Raw genomic sequence first — 19,650 nt, forward strand, 5'->3', positions numbered from 1 at the left:
GGGGGCGGGAAATGAGCTCAGGCTCCTTGTGGGTGGTGGTTATGGGGGTGGGTGCACAAGGAAGAGTTGGTCAGGCTGTACCCTTGGGGAGCTGTACTGTGCATCAGTTGGACGGAAGGAAAATGAGAAGCAGAAAATGGAGAGAATGCTGTATTTAGCAAAGTTTTGTAACAAATACCACATTAGGGATTAGGCACAAAATAAATATTGGCTAGTCCAAAAACAGTGTAATAGAAAGGGGGGAGGGAAGATGGGGAGAGAAAAGGGAAGGAGGGAGAGGAGGAGTAGGGGAAGGAGAAGAGGGAGGGGGAGAGGGGGAGGAATCCTTCCCCCCAGCACCCCCCCCAACCCGGGAGGGACCTGATCTTCAGGTCTCCTGGGAATCTTGTGACCAGAGCTGCTCCAGGCTTCCTGGGCCAACCTCCAGGAATTATACCTCTCATTCCAGGTTCATGAACCACCGAGTCCCTGCCCACAAGAGGTACCAGCCCACCGAGTATGAACATGCAGCCAACTGTGCCACCCATGCTGTGAGTTGCATTTTGGGGTGCTGAGAGGGGGCCCCTTTCAGGTGGAAGGGAAGGCAGTCCTTCACACTTGGAGAGAGTCAACATTTCTATTCCATGGCGATGTCCCAAATGACGACAAGTCCTCTGTGGCTCTTGGAAGAGTGAGTAGGATCTCAAGGGAAGGCCATTTGGGTACATTGGACTCCGGTGCTAAGCATGCCTCTTTTGCTCTATGAACCTTCAGTGGCTCCCTGGTAATCTGGACTTCATAGCAAGCTCCAAAGCAGGTCTTAGCTCCTTAGTTGGCCCACCTCCCACTGCCACACCCTTCCTCCCAGTTTCCAGCACTTGAATGCACTGTTTCCTGGGTAGAAGGTACACCTGCATGCCTTGGCACATGCCATTCCCTTTCTCTGGGATACTTGTCGACTCCACCTCAGTCTTGCCTAAGAAATCCTTTTCTGGGATCCCTGGGTGGCGCAGCGGTTTGGCGCCTGCCTTTGGCCCAGGGCGCGATCCTGGAGATCCGGGATCGAATCCCACGTCGGGCTCCCGGTGCATGGAGCCTGCTTCTCCCTCTGCCTATGTCTCTGCCTCTCTCTCTCTCTCTCTCTGTGTGACTATCATAAAAAAAAATAAATAAATAAAAAAAAATCCTTTTCTGGGCAGTGTACCCTTCTGAGAATAATGAAAGATCTAGACCCATGTCCAGTTCAGTAGCCACTGGCCCCTTGTGGCAGTTGCACACTTGGAATGCAGCTTATCTGTTGGAGATATGCTGGGAGTGTGATATACACACCAACTTGGGAAGACTTAGCATGAAAAACAGGATGTAAAATATCTCCTTACTGTGTTTATGTTAATTACATGATATTTTGGGTATACTGGGTTGAGCAAAATATAGTATTAATTTCACCTATTTTTCCTTCTAAAACCGCGGCTACCAGAACATCCTAAATGACTGGTGTGACTCACATTACAGTTCCGTTGGCTGCTGCTGTCATAGAACCTTCCTCCTGAAAAAGTGCTCCCAACACACAGAACTAGGCATGCTTTTAGAGTTCCCCTGCCCCCAGTGCTTTGGAGAGTTCTAGACTCCTCAAGGGCAATGATGGAGAAACCAAGCTGTGAAGAGTGAAGGGTTTTTTAGGTGGGCGTGATGGGGTGGGCTGTTTTCTTCAGAAGGCGCTAGCTTCGTGTGCAACCACACAAGTGTGAGGTGGTGTGAGGTGCCTGGGGACTGCGAGGCTGGGCTGTCAGCTGATACAGAAGTGGGGGCAGTGACTGGTGATGCTCCTTGAGGCAGGGAGCTTTGGTGTCTACCACAACCTTCTCTAGAGCTGTGCTGCCCAATATGGTAGCCTCTGGCTCCGTGGGGCTGCTGAAATTGAAACTAAAGTCAATTAAAATGAAATAAAATAAAAAATTCAGCACTTTACTGCATAGTCATGGCTCAGGTACTCGGTAGTCACAGGTGTCTAGGGGTTCCCATGTTGGACGGTGCAGGTCTAGGACTTCCCCACCATGGAGGGAGGTTCTGTTGAGTGGTGTGGGTCTAGAGAAGAGGGTGGACAGTGGGCTCTGGGAAGCTTAGGGACTCTGTACTTCCCTGGCCTGGAGGCTGGCCCTCTAGCACCTGTCTCTGTTCTGCTTCCAGCTCTGGATCATCCCCAGCATCCTCGGCAGCTCCAACCTCTACCTCCTGTCAGATGACGACTGGGAGACCATCTCTGCCTGGATCTATGGCCTTGGCCTCTGTGGGCTCTTCGTGGTGTCCACTGTGTTCACACCATCTCCTGGAAAAAGAGCCACCTCAGGTGCCTCTGCCTAGTCCACGGGAGGGGTGTGTGCCAGGCAGGGTGACCAGGGCAGGAAGCATGCCTAGCTGGGCCAGGAGGGGTCCAGGGTGGGGACCTGTCTTTGTCTTGGGTGTCCGCAGGTGGGTCCCACCTGGGGAGACCATGTCACCCACATGAGCCTTGTTGGCTCACCTCTGAGAGGCCCAGAGAGTAAGCCTCCAGCTTCTGGTGTTGTTATGAGGGGCCTTTGGAACTGTCAGAACCATCAGAATGACTGCCCCCTTCTGGGAAACACCCCTACCAGTTCTAAGTCCTGTACAGATGTCACCCCTGGTCTTTCCAATAATTCTGTGGTATAGCATTAGTCACATATTTTTAAATTTTTGGGTTACTTTTAATTTTTAAAAACACTGTGGTAAATACACATCGCCTAAATTGACTATCTTTGCCAGGCCTAAGTGTCTAGTTCAGGGGCATTAAGCACATTCACATGGTTGTGGAAACACCATCATCATCTCCATAACTTTATCTTCCTGAACTGAAGCTCTGTGCCCTTTGAACACTTGCTCCCTATCATCTCGCCCAACTCACCATCCTACTTTCTCTCTGAGTCTGACTCCTCTCGGGAGCTCACACAAGGCAATCATAGAATATCTGTCCTTTTGTGACTGGCTTATTTATCCGGCACAGTATGTTGCTCACTCCACATGGTAGGTAGTGCGTCTCAGAACTTTCTTCCTTTTGAAGGCATTAAATAGACATATTCCATTGTGGGTACGTAGCACATGTTGCGCATCCATGCATCCATCGATGGATACTTGGGTTGCTTCCACCTTTTGTGGCTCGCTTCTTTCACTAAGCATGATGTTCCAGGGCTTGTCCATGTTGCAGCACATGGAATCCCCATCTTGTGCATAATGACACTGAAATTTGGAAGGCCATAGACCATGGGTCTTGCTCAAGATCACCGAGCTGGTCCTATCTGAGCCAGAGGTAATCCCAGGAATCCAGGGTCCCCCTGATTCCAGGGATGCCCTGTCCCATTGCAGCAGCTGCAGTGATACCTCTTCCCCAGATTCAGTGCCTCCCTCACCCCCGGAAACCCCATGACTCTGCTGTGTCCCCCCTTCCTACTTCCCATTCTTGCTCTCCCCATGGGTCTTTCTTCTTCCCCACCGTAGGAGTTTCTTGTGGCTGCCGTAACCAATTACCATGTACTGGGTGTCTAGAAATGACAGGATTTCTTCTCTTGTAATTTTGGAGGCCAGAAGGCCAAGATCATGGTGTCCATGGGGTCATCCTCCCTCCAAAGTCTCTAGGAGAGGATCTGGCCTCTTCTGGTTTCTGGCAACCCCAGCGTTCCTTGGCTTATCCTTCAGGGTGCTTGTGTCTTCATGTGGCCTTCCTCCCTGTGTGTCTCTTTGTCCAAATCTGCCCCCTCCTTTTCTTACTAAGACAGCAGTCATTGTCATTGGGTTTAGTGTTCAGTTAACCAGTGGTGTGACTGTGCTGGCTGTCGCTGTCCTCATCTGTCACATGGTGAATGAAACTAACAGTACCTACCTTCTAGGTGGGATTAAAGAGCTAATGTTCTAAATTGCTTCGACTAGTGTTCTGGTCATGTCACATGCTCTATACATGCTAGCTGCTGTTGTCATTTTTATTTCTAGGAGGATATGCAGTTAAACCGTACATAGGATCACTGGTCAGTCTTGTTGAGGGCTGAGGTTTCCTGGACAGAATCAGTTTATGTTAGTTATCTATTGCTGTATAATAAATTATGCTCAGTCACAGAGGTTTTAAATAATAGGAAACCTCGATTGCCTCTCAAAGCTTTGGAGAGCCAGGAATTCAGGGGCTTGACTGTGTGGTTCTGGTTCAGATCTCTTGTGTGGTCCAGATGCTGGCCTGGTGCTGCTTCCATCTGAAGGCTTGACTGGGGCTGGAGGAGGCTACTTTCAAGGTGGCTTCCTCACGTGGCTGGCAAGTTGGTGCTGGATGTTTAGCAGGTGCTCAGTGATTCCCACATGGACATCTCCACAGACACATGGCTCCTTTCTCCCAAAGTTAGCATTCCAAGAGAACAAGGCAGAGGCTCTAATGTCTTTTCTGATCTGGCCTCAGAGATCACACACCATCATTTCTGCAGCCCTCTGTTGGTTACACATGTTGTTTGTCTTATTCATCACGGGAGGGGCTACACATGGGTGTGAATACCAGAAAGTGGGGCTCTTTGGGCATCATTTTGGAGGCTGGCTACCACACAGAGCAGATATATTGAAGCTTACAATTTGCTATGCAATGCGAGGTCGCAACAAAAACATTAATGTTTATTGAGCACTTCCTGATATGCACTGTGCTAAGTACCAACTCACTTAATCCTCACAGTCATCCTGTGATAGGCTGGTATTCTAACCACTTGACAGAGCAGAGAGTTGAGGCCAACAGACAGATGGTAAGGAGATGGTTCAAGGTCATACAGTCCCTAAGTGGTAACACTGAGATTCGAACTCAGGCCTTCTGGCTCCAGATCTGGACCTGAACCAGAATACCAGGACCCAGAGGATCTTTGGGGGAGGGGGGCACATAGATAAGTTCATTGGTTTTAATCACCAAATTATTTCATCATATGAAATCTTTTGAAAAGCCCAGCATATTAAACTGAAATGCAGAGATGCCTGGATGGCTCAGTGGTTGAGCATCTGCCTTCGGTTCAGGGCATGATCCCGGGGTCCCAGGATCGAGTCCCACGTCGGGCTCCCTGCATGGAGCCTGCTTCTCCCTCTGCCTGTGTCTCTGCCTCTCTCTCTCTCTGTGTCTCTCATGAATAAATAAATAAAATCTTTAAGAAAAATAAATAAAAATAAAGCCAAAATGCAGAGTTATACAGGTGTAGATGTCAGACATTCACCTTTCTGGGAGAAGGGGGTCTTTGAAGAAACCTACAGGGTGTCCCCATTCAACCTCCAGAGTGCTGGGGAGCCTGGTTTGAAAATCACTGCTCTGGGCACTCACAGATGGGGAGCCTGAAGCCTAGGGGTGGTGGCTGGACAGAGGCAAGTCAGCCTCAGGCCCCTCCACACCTGAGGGGAGGCATGTTTGTCCCAGGGTGTGGCTCTGGGGCCCTAACCCTGACCCTACCCCTATGCCTTCTCTGCCCCAGGATGGTGGAGCACTGCTTGCACATGTTCGACCGAATGGTCATCTACTTCTTCATAGCGGCATCCTATGCACCCTGGTGAGTACCCCTGTGCTGTCCCTGGGGAGGGCTGGCTTCCTCTCTTCGAATTTCTTCTTATATTGGCTGGGTAATATGTTGATTCAGCACAGAATAGTGTAGGTAAGAACACACCCTCTGCCCATTCTCCTTTTAGAAGCAACTACTTATTACCAGTTTCTTGTGTATCTTTCCAAAGTTATTTTGTGCGAAAAGAGTGAAAGTGTGTGAACATAATATTGTCAATTTTTTGGTGTTCATACTTCTCCTATTTTTAATACAAAAGGAAGGATACCATTCAAACTGCAATTTAGTTTTGTTCTCTTAGTAATATCACTGAGGGCATGTCTCCATATCAGTGCATTGAAGATTTCCCCAGTCTTTTTATTTTTCTGCAGCAGCATAACATTTCCTGGCCATCCCCTGTTTATGGATATTTCTGGCATTGGTATGCTCTGTCCCTTGGCTAGGAGAGGCTATGTTGCAGTGAAGCCCCTTGCTTGTGTATCATTTAGCACATGTGCGTGAATTTGTTGGCTCAAATAGTATGAAGTTGCTAAGAGGCAGCCTTTCCTGACCTCCAGAAATGGCAGCTTCATCTGGTTGGAGCCTGATCTTTGGAGGGTAGATTAGAGACTTGATTTCTGGGTGGCAGAGAGTGGGCCTTTTATTTGGTTAAGTGTTGCCAGGTCACCATCGGTGTATCCATTTTAAACTCCCCCAGCAAGTGACCTAGAGTTTTGCAACTTGATTTAGTAATAAATCCAGGAAGTTCTGGAATAAGAAAACACTCAGCTTCACACCACATTCTAGAAGCCTGGCGAGGGACGCCTGGGTGGCTCAGCGGTTGAACGTCTGCCTTTGGCTCAGGGCATGAACCCAGAGTCCCAGGATCGAGTCCCACGTCGGGCTTCCTGCATGGAGCCTGCTTCTCCCTCTGCCTGTGTCTCTGCCTCTCTCTCTCTCTCTCTCTGTGTCTCTCATGAATAAATAAATAAAATCTCAAAAAAAAAAAAAAAAAAAAAAGAAAGAAAAAAAGCCTGGGGAGCCTGCAGAGCTGTTGGGCTCACATTTGGTGAATGTGTATTACGTGGCCGGGTGGTGCTGGGGGTCGGGACCCCGAGGGTCTGGCCAGTGGAAGGGTGTCTGTGACAGGACAGTGGTGGCATGGCAAGATGGGCATGTGTGCATGCAGCCATGGGAGCTCAGAGAAGGTGCTGCTGTGGTGTGGGGGCCTTGGGAGGGCTGCCTGGAGGAGGTGTGCTGCTCTGAGAAGCACGTGTGCTTCTGAAGAGTGAGGAGCCACAGAAAGGTTTGTTCTGATTTTGCCTAGGAAATTTCTATTTTTGGCTGTCATAAGCGGGGCCTTCTCTTTCACTGTATCTGCTAATAGATGGGTCTTTTTGTATATATACAATGACTGTTGCTTTTTATTTTTATTTTTTATTTTTATTTATTTTTATTTATTTTTGACTGTTGCTTTTTAAATACATTTAAGAGTGCTGGTAAGTGCCTTCAGCTCAGGTCATGATCCCAGGGTCCCAGAATTGAGCCCCACATCGGGCTCCCTGCTTAACGAGGAGCCTGCTTCTCCCTCTCTCTCTGCTACTCCCCCTGCTTGTGTTTTCTTGCTCTATCAAAAAATAAATAAAATCTTTTAAAAAAAGTAAATAAATGTTTCATGGAGGTGTGCTATACCTAGAGAGCATGCGCAGTCGTAAGTGTACATCCCAGTGACTTTCTGCACACAGCAGCCAGCACCCAGATGAAGCAGAATGTATCCAGCTGCCTCGTACTCCTCGTCCCCTCCCCTCAAGGTAGCTACAGTCCTGACACCTGTCATCAGATGATAGTTATGCCTGAGTTCTTATTTCATGTTAGTGGCATCCCCGTTCTTTTGGATTTTGCTTCTTCTGCATAACATATGTCTGGAGAGACCCATGGAGTCATCCATCCTCCCTGCTGGACAAGGTCCTGGTGACCATGCCTTGGGTGTCCGTGCTCCTGTGGCAGGTGTGGCATGGTGCCCACATCTCATACAAGGGTAGAGGTAAAGGGAGTATAGATGGGAGGCTGTTTGGTCTATCCTTAGGGGTGATGGGGCTTTGAAGCAGGATATTGAGGTGATTTTATTGTTTGGAGGCAGAAGGGTGGCTGCCTTGGGAGCAGGGAGGTGTGGGCAAGGTTGGCACAAGGACCTAGGGAAAAAGAGGTGGTAGCCCGGCCCCTAGGAGTGGCCAAGGCGGTTAAGAGGAGACAGGGACAGATTGAAAAGACACTTGCAGGCAGCTGAGTAGAGTGACATATGGAAGGTGGGAGGAGGCAAGGGGGCCAGGGTTTCTTGGGCCAGCCTCCCCCTGAAACCAGCCGTGCTGCTGTCTGCCTGCGAGATGCAGGCACATGCAAGCCCCACGCCTAGCTGGGCTTTGGGAGAAGAGGTGACTCACTTCTATTCCCAAAACTGGTGTGCTTTTGGTCATCGATGCCAAGGGGGCAGGCATAAGTCTGGAGGTGTCTAGAATAAGCAAGATCCTGGAGGTGTGTGTACGTGGGAAGCCACTGGAGCAGGCCAGGAGCAGCAGAGAGAAGCTAGGAGCCACAGGAGGGACCTCATTCCCTGTGGCCACTTGTGGTGGGTCCCACGTGTGCCCTAGGCACCACCTGCAGTTGGCAGGGGCCAGGTAATGTCAGGTTTCCCTTGGGACGTGACTGAATACAGTCAAGTTTTGGGCTCAGCTGCAGTAACTCTCTCTCTCTCTCTCTCTTTTTTAAAGATTTTATTTATTTATTCATGAGAGACACAGACACAGAGAGAGGAAGAAGCAGTCTCCATGCAGGGAGCCCGACGTGGGACTTGATCCCGGATCCCAGGATCACGCCCTGGGCTGAAGGCAGATGCTCAAGTGCTGAGCCACCCAGGTGTCCCAGTAACTCTCTTTGACATGGATTTCTAGAACAATCCTCCATCTGTCCTGCCTCCTGCTGATTTAATGCCTGGGTTTCTAGTCTTTGTGCCTGGCTGCGGCTGGCTGGGCTTGGGCTCTCTGTCCCGTGCCGGTGTCTGAGGATGGCCCTCCTGATGGGACTTAGGGTCTCACAGGGAGCACAGATGTTGACCATCCCAATACTGACACAGGAAATGAGTCACAGCTGTGGGAAGGGCTGTGAACGAGGGGGGCAGGAGATGTACCCTGGTTTATGAGCCGTTTTTAGGAGGAAGAATTGGCAAAACATAGGGGTTGATTGAATGTGGAGGAAACAGAGGAGCTTGGGGACCAGTTTCCTGGCTGGCTGGGAGAACGAGAGGGGACACCATAGATCCTGTGGTGGGTATTTTTCTTTGAACGGCTCTGGTTCTCACACCATTTTCTGCAGAACCCCCGAGGTTTCCAGAGGACCACGGAGGGGTGGGGGTGTGCATGACTGCAGGTTCCCCCATCCTTGCCTCAATCAGAAAACCTCATTTTTTAAATGTTTGCTTCTGGTAGATTGGACTTACGTGTAAGATTCCTGCATACAATCTTTACTTAAAGAAAAGGATAGGGATCCCTGGGTGGCGCAGCAGTTTGGCGCCTGCCTTTGGCACAGGGCGCAATCCTGGAGACCCGGGATCAAATCCCACGTCAGGCTCCCGGTGCATGGAGCCTGCTTCTCCCTCTGCCTGTGTCTCTGCCTCTCTCTCTCTCTGTGACTATCATAAATAAATTTTTTTTTAAAAAAAGAAAAGGATATAAAAGATGCTTGAAATGCTTTGGCACCATAGAAAGAGAAGAGCAGAAATATTTATTTGAAGTTCAGCTCATGTTTTGTGGGGAAGGGGTGTTCATTTTTTTCTCTTAAAGTCAAGTTGAAATTCAGCATAGTGTATATATATATATATATATATATATATATATATATAGAGAGAGAGAGAGAGAGAGAGAGAGAGAGAGATTTCCTTTATTTATTCATGAGAGACACAGGGAGAGAGAGAGAGGCAGAGACACAGGCAGAGGGAGAAGCAGGCGCTGCCGGAAGCCAGGAGGAGCCCGATGTGGGACTCGATTCCAGAACTCTGGGATCACGCCCTAAGCTAAAGGCAGACGCTCAACCGCAGAGCCACTCAGGCATCCCGAAATTCAATGTAATGTTTTAGAAAGAAATATTACATGTGGTTCGATGCTCCCTCACCTCCATCCCAGCCTGTCCTCCTATCCCTTCCTCTGCCCACCCCCCTCCATCCCATTTTATACTTGTCCTCCTACCCATTGGCCAATTTTGCATCTGTTTGGAGAACTATTTAGAATGCTCTTTCCTGATGGTTCTTCTGGGTAATGAGTTGGTTATTATTGTTTATTTTTTACCTTTAAGCTATCCAGTATAAATTAACTTATTTATAATAACAATTGGACTCTGAGCCAGTGCTTTTTGGGGGCAGGAGGGCAGACAGATTTTTTTTTTTTTTTTTTTTTTAGAGAGTGAGGAAGAGCAGGGTGAAGGGTAGAGGCAGAAGCAGACTCCCAATGTGGGGCTTGATCCCAGGACTCCGGGATCATGACCTGAGCAGAAGGCAGATGCTTAACCAACTAAGCCACCCTGGTGCCCCCAGACAGATGTTTTATATAAAGTATTCTCATTCAAGAAAACCACTTCAGGGGATGCCTGAGTGGCTCAGTGGTTGAACATCTGCCTTCAGCCCAGGGTGTGATCCCGGGGTTGGGATCAAGTCCCACATCGGGCTCCCTGGAGCGAGCCTGCTTCTCCCTCTGTCTGTGTCTGCCTCTCTCTGTGTGTCTCTCATGAATAAATAGATAAAAACTTTTAAAAAATTTTTAAGAAAGAAAGCCACTCCTGAAAAAGAGCAAAAGGACCCTCCCCCCACAACCACTGCCATCATTAACTGTCCCTTTCTAGATGTAACTTCTGCTACCACTCAACAAGGGGCTCAGATTGGAGTTCTGCGCATTGACGTGTTTCTCTTCATATAATACAGTCCTGTTATGCTCTGCTCAATCCTGGCACACCTAACAATATGTCTTGTTGTATGCACCTAAGTATAGATTAGATGGTTTTCCTGTTTTCCAAGCTGCTATGACTATACCAGAGGACGGTGTGTTTGGCAGGGTGCAGTTGGAACACAGAAACCATACAGTGATTTGAACACCAAAAACTTGGTATAAAGGATTCATAATGGGAGATTGGAGTAGGAGAGAATTGATTCATGAGCATCAAAGACAAATCTGGGGAAGCCAGTAGTGGTGGAGATAAGGGACAACTACCACCAGCCCCACCTTCACCCAGGGCAGAGCTCCTACCTCATTGGAAAGAGCCTGGTCTTTGCCCACGGGATGACAGAGCAGCTGCTGAGGGTTTGATGGGGGTGGGGTGGCTTGCTAGAAATCACCCCTCTTGGGTGCCGGGAGAGGCCAGCCACAGGAGGTCCTGAGCTTCCCCACTTGTTCTGTGCCAGGGAAGCTGCTGGTTGCTGGGTGCTCCTGGAACTAGCAGCCAGAGACACGCCTGCAGGAGCCTTAGAGCATTTTAGTGCAATTCAGTTATGCAGACACTGCACAGGGTGGAGGCCAGGTGGCCTGGACAGGAGTCCCTATGCGGGGGCCCCAGTGTGCAGGTGTGTGGGGCTGCAGAGAGGGTGCAGGAGCAGCCACCTGGCCTGGGGCACAGGCCTGCACTGTCCAGGACCTGAAGCTGTACCGCCGCTGCTGCCATCACCTAAGTCAACAGCAAGAGAACACGCCATGGCCAAATGCCAGAGAAAGCCGCACCTGCAGGCACCTGCCCTGGGAAACAGCCCTGGCCACGTAGCTGCGGAGAAAAGCCTGCTCTGCAAACGTCATGGGAAAACCGCAGGAACCAGGGAGGAAGAGCCTTTCCTCCTACAAAGTCTCTTCATTTTACTCCCCTGACAAAGCTCAGCATCGTGCCTCAGCCAAGGAGGGATGTGCGAGGCCCAGCTCTGTTACCTTGGGGCAGGCAGAAAGGGTGAGAGGCAGTCATTGACAACCAGCACAGATGGATGCCATCCCCTTCCCCTGCTGGTAGACAAGGGGTGTCTTCCGGCTTTCCCCGATGGACCCATGCCGTGATGAATGTCCTTTCCTGTGCCTCTGGGTGCGAGTACCAGACAGCCTTGACTTGGCTGATCCCCCGGGGCCAGAAGGACCGGGTCATGGGACATACACACCTTGGGTTTGGTAGATTCAAGCAGATGGGGGGGCACCTGGGTGGCTCAGCAGTTAAGCGTCTGCCTTTGGCTCAGGTTGTGATCCCGGGGTCCTGGGATCGAGTACCACGTCGGGCTCCCTGCAGGGAGCCTGCTTCTCCCTCTGCTTGTGTCTCTGCCTCTCTCTGTGTGTATCTCTCATGAATAAATAAATAAAATCGAACTAGGGGTGGTGGAAGGGGAGGAGGGCAGGGGGTGGGGGTGAATGGGTGACGGGCATTGAGGGGGGCACTTGACAGGATGAGCACTGGGTGTTATTCTGTATGTTGGCAAATTGAACACCAATAAAAAATAAGTTTATTATAAAAAAATAAAATTAAATTAAAAAAGTGAAAAAAAAAATAAATAAAATCTTAAAAAAAAAAAAAAAAAGAGTCTGCCATATTGCCCTCACACAGGCTTCACACTCCCGTCCACTTGAGATGCTCTTTCTCTTCATACTCCGACAGTATCTGTTTTGGAAATTTCCCTCTAATCATTGCTTATTGTTCAGTCGGTTTCTCGGTCTCCCCACCTGGCTTTCCACGAGAGCCCACGTCCCTGCTGCGGGGCCGCGGGGCACAGGGCTTCTCTGGGGTCAGTCTTCCTGTGAGGGGCTGGGTCCCAGCGGGCCCCCCTCAGGCTGTGCCCTTGGCTCTCTCCCAGGCTGAACCTTCGGGAGCTGGGGCCCTGGGCCTCCCACATGCGTTGGCTGGTCTGGATCATGGCCTCTGTGGGCACCATCTACGTCTTCTTCTTCCATGAGCGGTAAGCCAGGGCTGCGGGGTGGGGGGAGTGTCACGGGGTGGGGGCTGGGCCTCCTCTCTGCCCCTGGGGAGATGACAACCCAGGGTGACCCCCTGAGGCATGAGGGTACAGCTCTGCCTAGCATCATGGGGTTCAGGCCCATGGATGGCCACCAGGGCCACAGCCTGTAGGGTGGATCTGAAGAGCGTTTTTAACAAAGGCCTTGTGGGTCATGTGTTACCCATCTTCCCTAAGCTGGGTGGTCAGGTGAGGGGGAGAGGTTGCGAATACCTTCACTTCAGTCCTGCAGAGTGAGAAAAGAAACAGAGCTATAGAAGACAAAGGGAATAAGTGACCCCTGGAATCTCCAGGGACAGCAAATCAGTGTCAGTCGGTTGTAGCCACTCGGATGTATGGAGGGCGGCTGCCTGGGCCCAGCAGGAAAAGGTGCTAGGGTCACCTAGCAATGGCTGCCCCAGGCTCGAGTGTGGCATGCTGTACTCAGCAGTGGCAATCCTGGCCTGTCATCTCATCGATGGAGACCCAAGTCCCAGAGGGAAGGAGATCCACCCAGGGCCACCCAGCTCTGCCAGCACCTGCTGGGTGTCAATGGGTGAAGTCAGAGTCCAGGAGTGCTGGGCAGAGGGTGGAGTCCTTCTCACTCTTTTGGTTGGGGTGTCCCTCCTACCCAGAACGGGGAGCTGTACGCTGTTCCTCATGGGGAGGCTGTCCCGAGGCCCAGATGGCTTGTCTTCCTGCCAGGTACAAGCTGGTGGAGCTGCTCTGCTATGTCATCATGGGCTTCTTCCCTGCCCTGGTCATCCTCTCAATGGTAAGTCCCACCTGCCCAGCAAGGGGACTCCCAGCTGGCTGGAGGGACCCAGCGTGCCTCTCGGGATCACTGAGTCCAACCCCCTCCTCTGGCACATGAGGAAACTGAGGCCTGACTCTGCCTAACCTCCAGCGAGCTGTGTGACCCTCCCCGATTCAGCCCTCATGTATGTTTAAGGATTGAATAGGAAAACCCATGGGGGGGATTAGGATGGTACCTGGCACATAGTAAGTACCCAGTCACTAAATTAAATCTGTGGTAATAACATTCCTGGCCGTAGAGGCAGAGTCAGGGCTCTGGACTTCTGATTACCTGCTTTGGTGTCTGTATATCCTAAACTGCTTGTCCACACCAGAGACCAAGCCCAGAAGGGGCACCTTCCCTATATATAGTCTGAGCCCTTACTAAGTGCAGGAGGCCTACCCACAGGATCTTACTTCCTTGACCCAGGTGTCCCTGGAGAGGGACATGATGTCCCGTTCATGACATTCAGGCCAGCCCATGTGCATGTGCAGCCCCTAAGTGGCTGAGCCATGATTTGCCCCCATAACATTGTCGACTAGGATGGATCTCAGGTGTGCCCCCCCCCCGCCCCCCCCCCCCCCCGCTGTGAGGGGCAGAGGCCAGGAAGAGAAGAGGTGGGGGGCGGCAAGTGTGGAAACCACATCACCCCTCCCAGCCTCCGTTGTCCTGTCAAGTGGGCACAGAAAACTCACCTGCCTGGCACCCTCCCTAGTTTATTTATCTTACACTCTTATTGGCAGGTGGTAAGATTATATGTTGTCAAGTCTATCACGTGTTTCATCTTTTTGAAAAATTTTATCTTCTTTATTTTTTTAACTCTAAGTGTTATGGTTAGGAAAGCCTTTCTTTCTTCCTTCCTATGGTTAGGAAAGTATTTTCTCCTGTTTCTGTTATGGATTTAAACTTCCCACCGTGGTTTCTTCTGGACATGGTGATTTGTCCCCAGACACCTAGCCAGTGATTTCAGTTACCTGCCATTTAAACATGTTCCTTTGACCACATGTTAAATTCAGACATATATGTGTGAACACAATATTTCAGTTCTGTTTTGTCCAAGGGCCTGTCTCTATTCTGGCACTAAACTGAGTGAGCTAATGTAGCTTAATTACGTTTTATTTATTTATTTACAGATTTATTTATTTATTTGAGAGAGAGAGAGAGAGAGAGAGCACAAGGAGAGAGAGAGGCAGAGGGAGAAGCAGGCTCCCTACGGAGCAGGGAGCCCTATGTGGGGATCAAGCCCCAGGACCCTGAGGTCATAACCTGAGCCAAAGGCACACTCTTAACTAATTGAGCCACCCAGGCACCCCTATCTTTAAATTAAAAAAATTTTTTTGATGTATATTAAATATTACATTATATAATTTATGACAAATATTTTTATGACAAATATTTTTAACATTAAAATTTTTTTAAACATCTAAATGTCTTTTTAAAAAATTAAAAATGTATGAAGTATAGTAGAATAAATAGTACATTATATCATTTATATTAAATATTTTTAATTTTTAAAAATTTAAATTTATTTTAAAAATATTACGAATTCAACTAAATATTACATTGTAATGTTTTGAAATCTTAAAACTATTTGTTTAAATATACTTTTAAGTTTTTAAAAATTTGGGCACCTCGGTGGCTCAGCGGTTGAGTGTCTGCCTTTAGCTCAGGTCATGATCCTGGGGTCCTGGGATCCAGTCCTACATTAGGTTCCCCACAAGGAAACTGCTTCTCCCTCTGCTTCTGTCTCTGCCTCTCTCTGTGTCTCTCATGAATAAATAAATAAATAAATTTTAAAAAGGTTCTTAAAAATTTTATGAAGTACATATTACATTATATAATTTATAGTAAATGTTTTTTAAATTAAAATATTTAAATTTATGTTAAAATTTTTAAATTTTATTAATTACACTAAATAAATACTAAATTATACACTATCTGTCCAATCATATATTACATATATTTAAGGACATATATATACTTATATATAGTAAGTGTATATTTAAATACACAATCACTGCAAAAAATAAGTCTGAACATGTGTGAAAGAGCCAAAGCCCCCTTCCATGTCCTCCCTAATACAATGCTCCAGCTGTAACCACCACTCAGTTTGTTGTATGTCCTTTTTATTTATTTATATGCAAATCTACGTGGATATGCAGACATACTGAATTATTTGTTCTTCTACGAAAATAAGGTCACACGAAATGCGCTGCTCTGCAGCATGCTTTCCTCACTTAGCACGTGTCGTGGGCGTATCCTCATGACAGTCACTTGGAGTAATGCCCGCCTCTTAAGGCAGTTGTGACGGTGGCACAAAGGCCCTCCATGTGGTGCCTTGCACCTAGCAAGTGCTAGGAGGTTCTAGATATTCCTAACGTTGTTACTGTGTAATTAATATGTGAGTACAATGCTCTGGAGGACTGAATGGATCAGTTAGTGTCCACAGGGACAATGAAATACTATGCAGCTGTTCAAAAGATGGAAATGTCTCCTGCCATGGGTTGCAGACTGGTCCCCCATAGACCAGTTAACCCAGTGTGGCGTTGCAGCATGGTGGGGATGGTGTGAGTCCATCGATCTAGAATGATCATTTCCTATGCATCATTATGTACAAAGTGCATATGGCATGTTGCTCGTGGAGAGAACATTTCTGGAAGGATACTGTTAGCAGTGGCAGCTTGTAATTCGTGTACAGGTGGACCCAGGAAGACAGGGGGTGGGGGATGGTGTGATGGCTCTCATCGGGTCTCTGCCATTCCCTTTAACTACCTATTGCTCAGGTATTAATACTGCTCATCTCTGATGGCTAGGATGACTCCTTTTTTTCTTAATATTTTTTGTTTGATTTCTCTAAAATTCTTTTCCCTGGACATATATTCCTTTTTAAAAATTGTGATAAAGTATACATAAAAATTACGATTTTAACCATTTTCAGTATATAGTTGAGTGGCATGAAGCACATTCACATTCTCATGCAGCTGTTACCACCAGCCATCTCCAGAACTTTCTCATCACCCCAAGCTGAATCTCTGTTCCCAGGAAACACTAACTCTCTGTTCCTCCTTCCCCAGCCCCTGGTAACCTCCATTCTATTTTCTGTCTCCATGGATTCAGTGGACACCAGGGACCTTATCTGTGTGGGATCCTACAGTATCTGTCCCTTTGTGTCTGGCTCAGTCCACTTAGCATCATGTCCTCCAGGTTCATCCATGTTGTAGCAGGTGCCAGATTTCCTTCCTTTTTAACTCTTGAGCAATAATTGCCCACAGTATGAAATAACACGAATAACAACTTGTTTATCCATTAATCCATCCCCAGACATGTGCCTTGCTTCCACATTTTGGCTGTTACAAACCTGGATATACCAGTATCTGTCCACATCCCTGCTTTCACTTCTTTTGGGTACACACCCAGATTGTATTAATTTTTAGAAAACATACGCTATAAAATAGTCTTTGAGATTTTGGTAGACATCAATAACATTTGAGAATTAATTTTGGGAAGAATTAATATGTGTCAAGACCTTCTACCCGGGAATCTGGGCTGGCTTCCTATCCATGTTTCTTTTTGTTTTGAGTATGTGGGCGGGGATTGTGGGGTGCTCCCAGCCTTGCTGGCTGCTCCTCTAACTTGTGCCCTACCTTTGTCCTTGCCGACAGCCCAACACCGAGGGCATCTGGGAGCTGATGACTGGAGGGGTCTTCTACTGCTTGGGCATGGTGTTCTTCAAGAGTGACGGGAGGATCCCCTTTGCTCACGCCATCTGGCATCTCTTTGTGGCATTTGGTGCTGGCACCCACTACTATGCCATCTGGAGGTACCTGTATCTGCCCAGCACTGTGCAGGCCAAGGTGTCCAAGTGAGGTGGCTCCGATGCATGGGGCAGAGCATCATGAAAAGCATTTCTATGAACTTTGGTTCAGAGCAGTGCCCAGGCCCATCTGCACATCCACGGGCAGAGTTTTCGATGGGTCCAAGGCTACTTCTGGTAGTAGCCAGAATGTCCTTAGGGTCCCAGGTGAGAAAGAAAGCATTTAGTAATTTTTACAGAGGATAAATTAACCCTGCAATGTGTTTCTATTCTAGGCAAGTATTTCCTAATACAACCAACATTAACATCTTCAGAAAAGGGAGAGACATTGTCCTGGCAAATTGGGGGACCTTGGGCCAATAGACACTCTTTAGGGTTCTCATAACTCTGTTAGGGAATTGGTGGATTGTTTGTACCCCGCTGGCCAGGGCCTCCTCTGCTACCAAAGTCCTGGCTGGGGAATTGTGCCCTGTTCAGGGAAAGTCACCCAGCCTGTAGATCAGGGATGGTGAATATCCATGACCACAGCAGACATCACCAATCAAATGGAGCATGGTGCAGTATCAGTATTCTTCTCCAGGAGGTGCTCTGGGCAGCCATGACTTATCAACTCAGCACTTAGGATGGCCCTTCTTAGCCTTTTCTGTCTTCTGTGCTCTGCAGTGGGATCATGACCAGACCAGTTAGAAGTCTCCATGTAGGGGAGCATACTTATCTCCTGACACTATGCCTGAACTCCTTCTCCCTGTTGGGGACACTCCTGGAGTGGGGCAGTCTGGGGACAATGAAGGGAGACCTAGGTAGACAGCTCGAGGAACCCCTGGCCTTCGGCTACACCATAGCTGATTCTCAGTACAGAGGAAGAGTGGTTGGGGATTGGGAAGTGGTTAGTTGGCCAATTCCTCTGCTGAAAAATCCATAGAAATGATCAGAGCCATTCCTTGGGGGGGGGGGGGGGCAAGCAGATCCCAGGAAATTGCTCACCTGCTCCAGATTTAGGGCTTGTGATGCCAACTTTCGGATTCTTGCTTGGTGCAAATCATGGCCCTTAGAGGCTCCTCAGATAAGCCCCAGAAGGAAGGCAGGCCTTGGCTAGTTTGATAGGGATCTGGGCAGAGTGTCCCCAGTGTTGGGATACCCCCACCTCTGAAGCTCCTAGTAGCCCAATGACAAGACTTCTGGGGACCTGTCCTCATAGTGTCCTCCCAGGGTTGGGCTGTCCACTCTGTACCTGGCACGTGGACATTTACTGGGGAGGGGATCCAGGCCTAGCTCCTGATCTGAGTGGGAATCTGGGAATCTCTGAATCAAGCATCTCTCAAGGTAGACAAGCCTCAGCCTACAGCTCCCAATCAAAGTTGGGTGAGCCAAGACAGGATGCCTTATGCTTAGTTCTAGTACATTCCAATGTATTTCAGGGTTCCAGCATCTGGAATCTCATGTACCAAAGCCAGTATTAAACCATCCGACACATTCCTCAGACAGGCGGGTTCTGAGCTGGCAGATGCTTTGGGGGTTGGGGGTTAGCTTTGTCCTCTTGTGCCTTGTGTGCATGTATGTGTGGGTGCACTCCCAGTGCCTGGAAGCTGCCTTCATCTGGTCTGCCCACCCTCAGATGGGGTCAGGGTTGAAGGTTGGGGGGTGGGGAGAGGAAGCTTTGTGGGGGAGGGCCCCCTAGAGAAGGGCTTTGCCCACAGGCAGGGACACTGTGACAGTGGGGGAGGAGCTCTTGTTAGCTATGGGAAACCAGTCAGGAAATCTCTCAGACCACGGCACCAGCACCATGCCAAGCTGACGTGAAAGTCCTGTCATTGAGGCACTGATGAGAACCAAAGCCCTGTTACAGGACTGGGCCTGGGTGGCCTGGGACAGGGACCTGGGTCTCCTTTAGTGACTCTGGAGCTCAGCTCCTTATGTGACACCTGCAGCTCCTCCTGCCCCCTCCTCTTGGCTACTCAAGCTTGCTTTTTCCCCAAGACAGCCTGCCCCTTTATGCCCCGCAACTTTTGAGATGCTGGTCCACCCATCTTGTTCCTACTCATCCTTCAAAGCTCTGCTCAGGCATTAGTGTCGAGGGACTTCTGACCTTCTCTGACTCAGGTGCTCCCGCCTGCTTCCCACCACCCTCTGTGCTTACCTGCGCCATGGCTAGAAGCTCTGTCCTTCATCATCCTGGTCCTTGCACCTGCCCCCCAACTCAGGAGCTCTTTAAGGGAGGAGCTATATTTTGCCGGACTTAACATAAAATCTGGCTTCTTCTGTTTGTGAGGGCCAATTTCTTAACCTTAGTGTCCTCAGCTATAAGCTGGGTATAGTAAGGTACCTTGCAAGGTTGCTTAAAGATGTGATAGGATGACAAATGTGAAATACCCAGCCTGGTATTCTAATTAGCATCCTTAGCTGTCCACTTGGGAAGCAACCCTTGATAATGAGATGACACTCTTCTAGGAGTGTCAGCTGCACTGCCCAAAGGAGTGAATTACGAATGGTGGGATTTCTGACTATGGACAGG

At 48.8% G+C, this 19,650-nt stretch overlaps 1 protein-coding gene across 4 annotated transcripts in view; it reads left to right on the forward strand.

Moving 5' to 3' along the window:
* The first annotated feature begins 448 nt into the window (after positions 1-448).
* The window catches only part of LOC479761 (monocyte to macrophage differentiation factor 2), a 101,134-nt gene continuing 81,932 nt past the window's right edge, over positions 449-19,650 (forward strand). For 3 of the 4 annotated variants that reach the window (XR_005360648.1, XM_038539574.1, XM_038539577.1), the window contains exons 1-4: positions 449-530; positions 2,167-2,326; positions 5,472-5,546; positions 12,391-12,492. Coding sequence is in view for 3 of the 4 variants with exons in the window: in XM_038539574.1 (XP_038395502.1) it covers positions 5,473-5,546; positions 12,391-12,492 (176 nt within the window). In the remaining variant the exon portion in view is untranslated. Of the gene's footprint in view, positions 531-2,166; positions 2,327-5,471; positions 5,547-12,390; positions 12,493-13,233; positions 13,304-19,650 lie in introns of those variants that run through there. The other variant, XM_038539575.1, reaches the window with a different exon arrangement.

Source organism: Canis lupus, chromosome 6 (genome assembly GCF_011100685.1).
Source record: "Canis lupus familiaris isolate Mischka breed German Shepherd chromosome 6, alternate assembly UU_Cfam_GSD_1.0, whole genome shotgun sequence".
Lineage (NCBI taxonomy): Eukaryota > Metazoa > Chordata > Mammalia > Carnivora > Canidae > Canis > Canis lupus.